The following is a 13,474-nucleotide window of genomic DNA, read 5'->3' on the forward strand; positions in this document are numbered from 1 at the left end:
TATAAACCAGCTCCCAAAATGTATCCTTTGCTCTCCACCTGAGGGTCACAGGAGTAACCCCACACATGCATAAAATGTGATTTTTAAAAACCTGGGGCATGGGAAGATGGCTCAGTGGTTAAGAGCACTAACAAAAGACACAGGTTTGTTCTCTGCATTCATCTGGTAGCTCATAACCATCTGTAACTCCAGTCCCAGGAACCCCTCTCCCCCTTCTGGTCTCTTACTTAGATATAGCCATGCTTTTCTTGTTTCTCTGCTAGGGGCAGGACCCTCCGCTCTCCAGTCTCTGGATAACTTACTGGATGGCTAAAGCAGATGCTGAGTCTGCTGGTCCGTGGGGCACAGCTTCAGATACACAGGTCTCACCTGATGACCGTGCATTAGAACCCCTCAGACTATCCAAGCATCCAGCTCAGTGAACTGAAATTGCTGGTGATGGGGTCTGAGATGTGGGTCTTCTTCCTCTGTGTTAAGGATCAAACCTAGGGCCTCATTCATGTCAGGCTAAACATTCTGCCCTGGAACGACACTCTTGAACCTTGAATTTATTTCTCGTTCCACGAGTGGATTTTAGTCTATAGCATGTTGAAGACTATTACTAAATAAGAGAACAAATTGCTTGTTTAAAAGGGGGGTCAGGGATGGAAAAATCGCTCAGCGGTTAAGAGCACTTAGTGCCCTTCCAAGGACCTGGGTTTGAAACCCAGCACCCACATGGTGGCTCACAGCCACCTGTAATTCTAATTCCAGGGAATCAAATTTCTTCTGACTTCTGAGGGCCCCAGGCTCACAGGTGGTATACAGACATACATGTAAGAAAAACATCTGTACACGTAGAGTTAAAATAAAAAACTAAAGGGACAAGAGCCTATGCTCTTAGTGGTAAGGTGTTTGCCTGGTGGTAGAGTACTTGTCTAGCACATCAGGTGGCCTGGGTTCAAACCCCAGCACCATGGATGGATGACCACTATAAAGGGGGGCTAGGGTGCATGGTGGTGTACCTCAGTGGTACAGTGAGTGTCATGGCCTGGATTCCTTGCCCACATTAAAGAGGCAAACCTCAGGCCTCCCAAGGACTCTAGACAATGGAACCCCATGTGGATTTGTCTGGGTGCTGCTCTTTCTCGGGACTCGCTTGAAGTGTTTTTAACAGGATGATGAATCAGAAACCTTGGCCCAACGACCTGAAAATAGTCACAACACCTGCCATTATAAAAAGCAAGGACTACTCCAAGATAGATGGAGATATGTGCCCCCAAACGTGGTAGTTTTTGTGTCATAGTAAATCTCTGAAAGAAGAAATTACAAATTATGATTTTATTCACTTCACCTATGAATTGTTAGATTTTTTTTCTTTGACCCCATCAGGGTTTTCACATCAAGATAATCTCTCTCTCTCTCTCTCTCTCTCTCTCTCTCTCTCTCTCTCTCTCTCTCTCATGTGTGTGTGTGTGTGTGTGTGTGTGTGTGTGTGTGTGTCAGTGTCACAGATATACAGGCCATATCAGACCACATTAAAAGCACATAAACGCAGGTTTATTAGATTCTGCTCCCAGGCAGGCAGGCTCATCAGTTCCAATGACGAGAACTGAGGAAGTCATGTGCCCAGGTTAAGGTGGGGGTGGGGGACAAGTATAGCTCTTTAGGTGAGGGGTGATAAGCTGGGCTTGTGCCCAAGTATGGTCAAGATATGAGCGAGCACTTAGGCAGGGATTGGGGTGGCTGGCAGCATCCGGGGAGGAGGTTACGACAGCTGCCAAGAATGCAGAACTGGACTCTTGGCGCCTTTCCGTTGTTTGGAGGCTTCCTCGTGCGGGTAGAGTTGGGGGAAGAGGGCAGCTTGCTTGTACAGGGATGAGCGGAGATTCCAGACAAGCGTAAGGAATTCTGCACCCCGAAAGCAGCAGGCCCTTCAAAAGCTCAAGAATGAGATGAGACTTAGAAATTGAGATAGGCATGATTGGTGGAGGGCTGTGTCTGAGGCACGGGGTGGGCGGAGCCAAGCGTCACATCCAGGCTTCGCATATGATTGGTGGAGGGCTGGGAGTCTGCGACACGGGGTGGGCGGAGCCAGGGTTCACACCCAGGTTTCACATATAGGCTGTTAGAGGCTAGAGAACCGTTGTAAAAGAGGAACAGTCAGTGTTACAGAACGAAACAGATTCCCTAGAGAACAGGTTATGAATGTAGCAGGCCCAAACCAAGGCCAGAATATAGATCTGAAAGTCTAGGGGTGGGGTGGTCATGGGAGGAGCTATGAACATTAGGGCAAATGAAATGAGTCAAGGGTGCAGGACAGAGCCCAAGGAATCCCCACATTCTAATAGCAGAGGCTGATCTTCAGCCCTGGGTGGTTCCCCTGGCCACGTGCCTTGAACATTAGAAACGTGACCTTGGAAGGGGAACCAGAACCCAAGCTAGCCCTGGCTACATGAGGCCCCTCTTTAAAAAAAAATAATGATGATGAAGAATTAATTAGCTAATGAATTAAGCCAGATACAACATTATATTTTGGAGTCAGGCTTTCCTGAATAATAAATTTATCAGACTATCTTTAATTCAACTTTCTTGCTACTGTTGTTATTACAACAGTATTTCTGTTATTTCACTCTCAGAATTTGCTGTCTTCACAATATAAACTTTTCTAGTCTGACATAGCCCAACAATTCTATGAACTTTATTTCATACCAGAATGTCTTCTAAAATCTCTGTTCAATAATACTTCTTAGTATTTTGAGGAGATGGGCTGGAGAGATAGATCAGTAGTTTAGAGCACTGGCTGCTCTTCCAGAGGACCCAGGTTCAATTCCCAGCACTGACACACCAGACTACTATCTCCTGCAATCCAAGTCCAAGGGCTCAGATTCTCCCTCTGGCCTTTGTAGGCGTGTGTGAGTGTGTGTGTGTGTGTGTGTGTGTGTGTGTGTGTGTGTGTGTGTGTGTGTTAATGCACACACATACATATATACATATATGGTGTTTGTGAATGTGTATGTAAATGTGTATGTATGTGTGTGCCTGTGTATTCATATATATTATATTTATATACATACTATGTAATATATTATGTGTATATTAACGCACAGACACACACACACAAATAAATATTTGAAACATACTTTGGACTGGAGAGATTTCTAAGCCACTTTGGTATAGGCAAAGGCCATTTGTTCTAGAATTCTGGGGTCACACTGATCTTGAAGTTGTTTACAACATTTCTTCTTGTAGCGAGGAAATCCAAAAGCATGTAAAGTATGCGGCCAGCCACGGAAAGTGCACCCTTGTACTGCTTGTAAAGAATTCTATCATAAGAATTGCCACATCCCACCTGTGGAAGATAAGAGGTTAGTAAGACAGCCCTGTCTCCAGCCCTTCTTTCTCAGAGCATACTTCACCCCTACACACACACACACATACAGAGAGAGAGAGAGAGAGAGAGAGAGAGAGAGAGAGAGATGCTGGCTCTTAGTCTCAAGATCCAAAAGTGTCCAGTGGTGTTTCTCAGCACTCATAGCAGAAGTCTGATAGAAATAAAGGCCTTGCAAGTGGTTACCTGTGAGAAGCATCGCTCCATCTTCCTGAGGTACTCCATTAGGGTGATGACACCGTAGAGCTGTTGTTGGTCTGAACCATATATTCTTCTTCCCCACTCTGGAATTCCAAAGTTGACACAGCTGGGTTGTATCAAGCCTTCAGAAGTCCACCCTAGCATTCTACCAAACTAGTTAGTGCTGGGTTCCAGAGCACATCATAAGAACTGTGAATTCTGAGTGTCAGCACTTCACCCCAACCAAAGCATGTCTTTGCTACAGATTTGTCTCTGGACAGAGGTGGTGTGTGAGATTCCAAGAGGTGGACAAGGGATTTGATGTTTCTGTGGATGGTGTGGACAGAACTACTGTGACCCAGAAACTGGTCTCTACTGGAAACCCTCTAACAGAGCATTGTCCTCTGGAGTCCTAAGACCACTCCCAGGCTCCCAGAACACCATCTCAGAGAATCATCGGAAACATCTTCTGACTAGTTAGACAAGCTACCTAGGCACAAAATGAATCAGCTCTTTAACTCTACCCACATGCAGCTCTCAACACCCTGCCAGGGGCATTTTGTAATGGCCACCTTGAAAAAAAATACTGGATGGACAAAGAGAGGCCAGTCTTGTTAAGATGGATCATTGAAATGAATGAAAGTTGGGGTATCTTAGTCAAGGTTTTTATCACTGTGATAAAACACCACAACCAAAATAAACTTCGGAAGGGAAGACTATTTCATCTAACAGTTTGTAATCCACCACCCAGCAAAGTCAGAATGGGAACCTAGAGGCAGACGTTGATTCAGAGACCATGGAGTGCTACTTACTGGCTTGTTCCTCATAGCTTGTTCAGCCAGTTAATTTCTTATATTACCCAGGACCACCTGCCCAGGGGTGGCACCACCCACAGTGAGCTGGAGCTCCCATATCAATCATCAACCAACAAAATGTACCACAGGCTCTCCCACCCACAGACCAATCTGGTTAAGGCATTTATTTTCCTCAATTGAGGTTTCTTCTTCCAAAATGACTTGAGTTGACATGAAACTAGCAGGCACGTCAGGTAAAGTGGAAAGCATTTGACACTGTGAGCAAATCTCCTTTCCACTGTTTCCATAACACAATTTCTGGCCACAGACCTTACAATGCCAGGTGAAAAGACACCGGTAGCTTGTTCTCAGCTGGACTGAGAGAAGCAAGATCTGCTTTCTGGTTTCCTGACTGTATCTCTATAGTCTGGTTGGCCCATCAAGGTTCAAGACTCCTTGTTTAAGGCAATAAATTCACTGTTAGGACCAAACATAGCTTCTTGTCAAACACCCAATGCTTTTGGATGGAGAAGTCAATGGAAATCCATCACTTCCTTGGATAAACTCCTCATTCAACATATTGACTTTTAATGGAAGGGGTTATCCTTGCATTTTGAGCCTACATGGAGATCCAGTATAGGGTCCTCCAAGAGCAAAGGTAAACACAAGGTAGAAACCACTCCTCTCTGTTTAACAGAGGTCTTTATCAGCCACAGGAAGGGGGGTGGTGCTGGCTTACAGACTCTGTCTGCTCTTGCTCACTTTATACCTGACCTCTTAGTAGATCATGGCATTGTGCCTTCTGCAAGAGAAAGAATCAGTTAAGGGGCCAAAAAACCCAAGCATGTCATAAGGAAGCTGAGGTCCTGAAGAGGAAGATGTCACCTGAGGAACAGCTGGTGAGTCCGGGCAAAGTTGAAGGTCCCCTTTTTGGTTGGCAGAGGAACTCAGTCTCATAGCCGCTGAGGAACAGAACCCCAAGGTAAATGGTGATGTCCTTTGATCATGTGACTCAATGCTAGACTTTGGACTCCAGGGAGTAGCTGCATTTCATATTTGTCTCAAAGAGGCCAAAGGTCTGGGAATTGTTCCTTGCATCTTGGAATTTAAATATGCCTTTTCTCTGTAAGTTATCTTCCACTTAGAAGTGACTACCTTTCATTTTCTACAGAAATGTGAACTGCTTCTTTTGACTATCTATTGCTATCCAAAAAGTGGCTTTTTTATCCCCAAACCAAAGCAAGTGAGTAAAACAACAGAACTGCAACCTTGTGATCTTCTCCTCATACATGTGGGCTTTCTCTTTGCCTTGTGGACGGGTCCCTTTGTGTAGGTAGCCATACATAGCAAATGACCATAGTCTGGGAGCAGTATATACGTACTATTTGTATATAGAATACAATTTGTTTCTTATGGTTCTAGAGACTGGAGGCCTGAGGCTGAGGTGCCAATATGATTGGGTTCTAGATAGGGTCTTCTACTTCTTAGTTGTTTGGTTATTGTTGTTTTGTTTTTGAGACAGTCTCACTGTGTAGCTCTGGCTGACCTGGAACTGTATAACCAGGCTGGCTTCAGACTCACAGAAATTCATCTGCCTCTGCTTCCCAAGTGCTGGAGTATAGATGTGCACCAGCATAGCTGGCTAAAAGTCTTCTGGGATGCAGATGGTTCACTCTGACTGCTCTCTCATATGGTGAAAAGAGAGGGAGAGGGCTCCCTGGAGTCTCAGTGAGGGCACTCATCCCTCTCACAGGTACTACACCTCCAAAACCTAATGACCTTGCAGTGCCTTTACCTCTCAGTACACCAGGGGTTTAGACTGGAGTGGCCATGCAAACATTCAGACAGAGTCCATAACCATGGGAGTGTGGGAAGGCCAACTCAGGATTATGCTGATAGCCCTGCCTTCTCTGCTTTCCTCAACAGAGGAAAGAGAAGTTTCCAGACCTCCGGGAGCACATGTGGTTAAACAAAATCAAGAATAGGCTGAATAAGAAGGCATACCATTCGGTACGACGCTTTGTGGAGGACATGCGCCTCATCTTTCACAACCACAGCATATTTTATAAAGTAAGCGCCTCTGTTGTGCTTCCTTTTGGCTCTGAGTTGAGTCTCTTTCTCTACTCAGGTAGATGCTATAATTTCCCTCATCAAGGGGTAAGCCCTGTACAAGTCAAATCTGAGGGAGGATTCTAGAAGTCCCATGGTACAGGAGGAGAAAGCCACAGTGACCCACAGAGGACCAAAGGCTCCACTTTCAGACAGGTGATTTCTCACCTGTGGAGAGCAGTAGGCTACAGAGCTGCTCTTCGTTACAGGGAACAGCAGTGTGCTTTAAAGACAGCTAGCATTTCCCATCTATAAAGGGAGAAAAATCAGATGTCTCAAGTTGCAAAACCTCACATTTCTGAATCCCTAGTGCTGTAGCAAAAACAAAACAAAACAAAAACAAACAAACAAACAAACAAAAAAACAACCTCTTACCCAGACACTATTGCATATGCCAGAAAGATTTTGCTGAAGGGACCCTATTATAGCTGTCTTGTATGAGGCTATGCCAGTGCCTGGCAAATACAGAAATGGATGCTCACAGTCAGGTATAAGATGGAACACAGGGCCCCCAATGGAGAAGCTAGAGAGAGCACCCAAGGAGCTGAAGGGAGAGGGTACACGCCACAATGGGTGCAGGTGCATGTGTGTAGGTCACACATTATTAGAATCTTTCCACAATGTGGGGGTCCCAGGAATTGGACTCAGGTCTGGTTAGGGGCAGGTGCCTTTAACCACTGAGCCATCTTGAAGGCCCCACTACCTCCTCTTAATTGGGTTTACCCTCACTATTTGGAATAGTCTAAGTGAGGTTCTGGGTTATCCGGAGGGATGGCTAGCTAAGTGTGTTCAGTGATGGCTATCACCAATTTCCTACTTCTTTTTCAGAAAAGGTTCAAAAATCTTGGAATCATAGTAGGAAAGAAATTTGAGAAGAATTTCAAAAGGATTTTTTCAATCGAGGATACAAGCGAGCAACATGAACCGTGCAACCACACCGTTTTGTTAACCTAGTCCTTTCTGGTCCCTCCAGTAATCGTCCCTCAAGCAGCCAACAGCATGATGCTCAGAGAGCCCACCTTTATATGTAGACAGCCTGCCACACTCCCGTCTCTAACCTTCTATATCGTCCTTCCTGTTTGATCATCTTTCTAAAGAAAACTTAGGGCATACCATGTCTGTCACCCTGGGGAACAGTCAGGTCTGAGCCTACTGAGAAGACCACTCTGGAAGCAGGATTGCCCCCTCCCCCCATTTCAAACCCACCCTCCGAAGTGTCTTGTCTAGGGGTGGCCTTGCCCCTCTAACTCTGTGACAGGGAGGAGGAACCAACAAAGCCAGTCCAAGAGTGAAAATACCTTGAGAGCAGCTAGAAGGAGACCATCTCTAACAGAGGTTACAACTGATTATCCTGGAATGTAAAGTGGGAAAGAGAAGCCGGACATTCAGCCACAGAAGCCCAGTCATGGAGAGAAAGCTCAACTGGAAACTGGCTGACTGTTGTTTCCACAAACAGTTCCTGCTGCCTGTTGTGAGCGTCCAGTTTGATGGCAGTCTCTCTCTCTCTCTCTCTCTCTCTCTCTCTCTCTCTCTCTCTCTCTCTCTCTCTCTCTCTCTTTCTCTCTCTCTCTCCTCTCTCCCTATATATTCTTTTATCTGGAAGCCCCACTAGAGGTTAACTCTTCTCTGTCCTGAACTCTATTGGAAACTCCAGCTGATTGCCTCTGCAGGATTTCCCCTGGATTCCCCCCTCCCTGTCCACTCCCCCTGGATATTTGAAGTACATTTTGAAGTACATGATTAACGTGATGTTTTGTCGTGTTGGATTTTTTTTCTATTTACTCTTTTACTTAGCTTGTTATATGCTTAATAAATTCATCATTTGAAACTGAAAGTATGGCTACCATTGTCTGATCTCAGGACTGTGCAGAACACAATAGGGTGGGTGTCTTAGTCAGGGTTTCTATTCCTGGACAAAACATCATGACCAAGAACTAAGTTGGGGAGGAAAGGGTTTATTCAGCCCACACCTCCAAACCGCTGTTCATCACTAAAGGAAGTCAGGACTGGAACTCAAGCAGGTCAAGACCTAGGAGCTTGGGACATCTTCTGGATATATGCCCAGGAGAGGTACTGCTGGATCTTCCAGTAGTTCTATGTCCAGTTTTCTGAGGAACCGCCAGACTGATTTCCAGAGTGGTTGTACAAGCTTGCAATCCCACCATCAATGGAGGAGTGTTCCTCTTTCTCCACATCCTCGCCAGCATCTGCTGTCATCTGAATTTTTGATCTTAGCCATTCTGACTGGTATGAGGTGGAATCTCAGGGTTGTTTTGATTTGCATTTCCCTGATCATTAAGGATGTTGAACATTTTTTCAAGTGCTTCTCAGCCCTTCGGTATTCCTCAGTTGAGAATTCTTTGTTTAGCTCTGTACCCCATTTTTAATGGGGTTATTTGAATTTCTGGAGTCCAGCTTCTTGAGCTCTCTGTATATATTAGATATTAGTCCCCTATCAGATTTAGGATTGGTAAAAATCCTTTCCCAATCTGTTGGTGGCCTTTTTGTCTTATTGACAGTATCTTTTGCCTTACAGAAGCTTTGCAATTTTATGAGGTCCCATTTGTCAATTCTTGATCTTACAGCACAAGCCATTGCTGTTCTGTTCAGGAATTTTTCCCCTGTGCCCATATCTTCAAGGCTTTTCCCCACTTTCTCCTCTATAAGTTTCAGTGTCTCTGGTTTCATGTGGAGGTCTTTGATCCACTTAGTCTTGAGCTTTGTACAAGGAGATAGGAATGAATCAATTCACATTCTTCTACATGATAACAACCAGTTAAGCCAGCACCATTTGTTGAAAATGCTGTCTTTTTTCCACTGGATGGTTTTAGCTCCCTTGTCAAAGATCAAGTGACCATAGGTGTGTGGATTCATTTCTGGGTCTTCAATTCTATTCCATTGATCTACCCGCCTTTCACTATACCAGTACCATGCAGTTTTTATCACAATTGCTCTGTAGTACAGCTTGAGGTCAGGCATGGTGATTTCACCAGAGGTTCTTTTATTGTTGAGAATAGTTTTTACTATCCTAGGTTTCTTGTTATTCCAGATGAATTTGCAAATTGCCCTTTCTAATTCGTTGAAGAATTGAGTTGGAATTTTGATGGGGATTGCATTGAATCTGTAGATTGCTTTCAGCAGGATAGCCATTTTTACTATATTAATCCTGCCAATCCATGAGCATGGGAGATCTTTCCATCTTCTGAGATCTTCTTCAATTTTTTTCTTCAGAGACTTGAAGTTCTTATCATACAGATCTTTCACTTTCTTAGTTAGAGTCACACCAAGGTATTTTATATTTTTTGTGACTATTGTGAAGGGTGTTGTTTCCCTAATTTCTTTCTCATCCTGTTTATCCTTTGTGTAGAGAAAGGACACTGATTTGTTTGAGCTAATTTTATATCCAGCTACTGAAGCTGTTTATCAGGTTTAGGAGTTCTCTGGTGGAATTTTTAGGGTCACTTATATATACTATCGTATCATCTGCAAATAGCGATATTTTGACTTCTTCCTTTCCAATTTGTATCCCATTGATCTCCTTTTGTTGTTGAATTGCTCTGGCTAGGACTTCAAGTACTATATTGAATAGGTAGGGAGAAAGTGGGCAGCCTTGTCTAGTCCCTGATTTTAGTGGGATTGCTTCGAGTTTCTCTCCATTTAGTTTGATGTTGGCTACTGGTTTGCTGTATATTGCTTTTATTATGTTTAGGTATGGGCCTTGAATTCCTGATCTTTCCATGACTTTTATCATGAAGGGGTGTTGGATTTTGTCAAATGCTTTCTCAGCATCTAATGAGATGATCATGTGATTTTTGTCTTTAAGTTTGTTTATATAGTGGATTACATTGATAGATTTCCGTATATTAAACCATCCCTGCATCCCTGGGTCATGATGGATGAGCGTTTTGATGTGTTCTTGGATGTTCCAACTGGTAATAAGGACATATGTTCATAGCAGCCTTATTTATAATAGCCAGAAGCTGGAAAGAACCCAGATGTTCCTCAACAGAAGAATGGATACAGAAAATGTGGTACATTTATACAATGGAGTACTATTCAGCAATTAAAAACAATGGATTTATGAAATTCTTGGACAAATGGATGTACCTGGAGGATATCATCCTTAGTGTGGTAACCCAATCACAAAAGAAGTCATTAGATATGCACTCACTGATAACTGGATATTAGCCCAGAAACATAGAACACCCAAGATACAATTTGCAAAACACAAGAAAATCAAGAAGAGGGAAGACCAGTGGGTGGATACTTCATTCCCCCTTAGAATAGGGAACAAAATACCCATGATGGAGTTACAGAGACAAAGTTTGGAGCTAAGACGAAAGGATAGACTATCCAGAGACTACCCCACCTGGGGATCCATCCCATAATCAGCCACCAAACCCAGACACTATTGCACAATGCCAGAAAGATTTTGCTGAAGGGACCCTGTTATAGCTGTCTCATATGAGGCTATGCCAGTGCCTGGCAAATACAGAAGTGGATGCTCACAGTCATCTATTGGTTGGAACACAGGGCTAGAGAAAGTACCCAAGGAGCTGAAGGGGTCTGCAACCCTATAGGTGGAACAACAATATAAACTAACCAGTACCCCCAGAGCTTGTATCTCTAGCTGCATATGTAGCAGAAGATGGCCTAGTCCGCCATCATTGGGAAGAGAGGCCCATTGGTCTTGCAAACTTTATATGCCCCAGTACAGGGAAACGCCAGGGCCAAGAAGTGGGAGTGAGTGGGTAGGGGAGCAGGGTGGGGGGAGGGTATAGGGGACTTCTGGGATAACATTTGAAATGTAAATGAAGAAAATATCTAATAAAAAATTGAAAAAAAAAAGTAGGAGCTTATGCAGAGACCACGGAGGGAGGTTTCTTACTGGCTTGCTTCCCCTGGCTTGCTCAGCCTTCTCTCTTATAGAACCAAAGACTACCAGCCCAGAGATGGTACCACCCACAAGGGGCCCTCCCTGCTTGATCACTAATTGAGAAAATGACCCACAGCTGGATCTCATGGAGGCCCTTCCCCAACTGAAGCTCCTTCCTCTGTGATAACTCCAGCCTGTGTCAAGTTGGCACACAAAATGAGCCAGTATAATGAATTGGTCAACAATCACCACAAGATGCTATTGTTATTTGAAGGCAGTTATTCCTATAAGAAGTGAGAGAGTAAGGGAAGTGAGAGAGAAAGGCCAGACAATGGATGCTGTGACAATTCACCCACAGACATGTGGACTCTGCTCAGATGCTAGAATAAAGGAATACATGCCTTCTGTGTCTAAAACTGCAGTTTACAGGATGGACATGGAAGATTTTGGCTCTCAGTGTACTTTTTCTTCTGCATTTTAGCTGGACATACTCATGCTGAATGTAAAGCTTTCTCTAACTTTAAACTTTGTGAGACCACAGGAAAAAAAAAATCCAAGCTGTACGAGGCTTGCCTGAGACTTGTAACAGTAACCAAAGGCTTGGTAGTCGAACATCAGATACAGACAGGAACTCTCAGTTGGCTACATTGTGCCATGTATGTAATTTGGATTCAACTCTTGTTTTGAAAGTTATTAAAATTCCTAAAGATATTGATCTTCTAATAGTATCATTTGTAACGACCAGTTTTAAAAAATAAAAATGCATGTTTAATCGAAATGATTACTTGTGCTTTTCCACACAAGTAATTTTAGTTAGACCTTAATCTCTTTGTGAAGTGAGTCTTAGCAAAATTAGGATTTAGTTTAAAAACTGCTTTGAGGTGGCTAGTTTTATGTCGACTTGACACAAGCTAGAGTTATTTGGACAGAGAGAACTTCCATTGAGAAAATGTCAGCACCAGAGTAGCCCACGGGGCATTTTTTTAGTAGTATTATTGATGATCAATGTGGGAAACTCTAGCTTAATTTGGGCAGTACCACCCCCTAGGCTGGTAGCTCTGGGTGCCAACAAGAAAGCAGGCTGAGCAAGTCATGGAAGCAAGCCAGTAGGCAGCACTTCTCCATAGATCTCCATCAGTTTCAGCCTCTGGGTTCCTGCCTTGAGTTCCTGTCCTGACTTCCCTGAATGTCGAACTACAAGCTGTAAGCTTAAATAAACCCTTTCCTCCCTAAAGGACTTTGCTCATGGTGTTTATCACAGCAATAGAAACCCTAACCAAGTCCTGTTTTGTTTTTGCAGGTTTTTGTTTGTCTAAAGTTTCTCTAAATGTTATTCAAGATTTAGAATTATGAAACTGGTAAAGCTGCCCTTCTGGCCCACATCAATGAGCTCAAAAAGAACAGCCAACATTTAACCCTTACAGGCCAAGGTCAGCCAGCACCTCATGGATAGGAAGCCCTAAATCAGGCTATGGAGTCTCTGACAATTGGATTCTAACCCATGCACATTCCATAGGAAACAGAGTTAATGGAGAGAAACATGTTCCCTGTGTGTGGTGGATTGAATAGGAATGGCCCACATAGACTCATTTATTTGAATACATGGCACAGAGGGAGTGGCACTGTTAGGAGGTGTGGCCTTATTGGAGTAGGTGTGGCCTTTTTGGAGGTGTATCACTGTGGAGGTGGGCTGTGAGGTCTTATATATGCTCAAGCTACTCACAGTGACTCAATCTCCTACTGCTTATAGATCAAGATAAAGAACTCTCAGCTCCTCCTGCAGACTCATGTCTGCCTGCATGCTGCCCTGCTTCCCACCATGATGATAATGGACTAAACATCTGAAATTGGAAGCCAGACCCAAATTAAATGTTTTCCTTTATAAGAGTTGCCGTGGTCATGATATCTATTCTCAGCAATAAAATCCAAACTAAGATATTGCGCTTCCAAAGGAAGTGACATGGTCAACAGGACCCGGCAGACGACACAGCTGATAGAGGAAAGTTTAGGGAGTCAGTGGGTCCCACCTAAATCCCCCAAGAGGAACACATACAGAGTCTCAATAGACTTTACAAACAAAAATATTTAACTTTGGCCACTTACATGGTTTTAAGCACCCAAAAGCAAAGAATAATAATAATGATA

General features: G+C 43.7%; 1 protein-coding gene across 14 annotated transcripts in view; it reads left to right on the forward strand.

Moving 5' to 3' along the window:
- Window positions 1–8,287, forward strand: part of Sp100 (nuclear antigen Sp100) — a 60,051-nt gene extending 51,764 nt beyond the window's left edge. For 7 of the 14 annotated variants that reach the window (XM_006529283.4, XM_017319442.2, XM_030252417.1 and 4 more), the window contains 5 exons: window positions 3,232–3,347; window positions 5,126–5,243; window positions 5,516–5,587; window positions 6,271–6,414; window positions 7,282–8,287. In XM_006529283.4, coding sequence (XP_006529346.2) covers window positions 3,232–3,347; window positions 5,126–5,243; window positions 5,516–5,587; window positions 6,271–6,414; window positions 7,282–7,407 — 576 coding nt within the window. In that variant the 3' untranslated portion in view covers window positions 7,408–8,287. Of the gene's footprint in view, window positions 1–1,485; window positions 2,459–3,231; window positions 3,348–5,125; window positions 5,244–5,515; window positions 5,588–6,270; window positions 6,415–7,281 lie in introns of those variants that run through there. The other 7 variants (XM_006529288.4, XM_017319443.2, XM_030252422.1 and 4 more) reach the window with 5 other exon arrangements.
- Window positions 8,288–13,474: the final 5,187 nt, after the last annotated feature.

The sequence above is a fragment of the Mus musculus genome, chromosome 1 (assembly GCF_000001635.26).
Source record: "Mus musculus strain C57BL/6J chromosome 1, GRCm38.p6 C57BL/6J".
Classification (NCBI taxonomy): domain Eukaryota; kingdom Metazoa; phylum Chordata; class Mammalia; order Rodentia; family Muridae; genus Mus; species Mus musculus.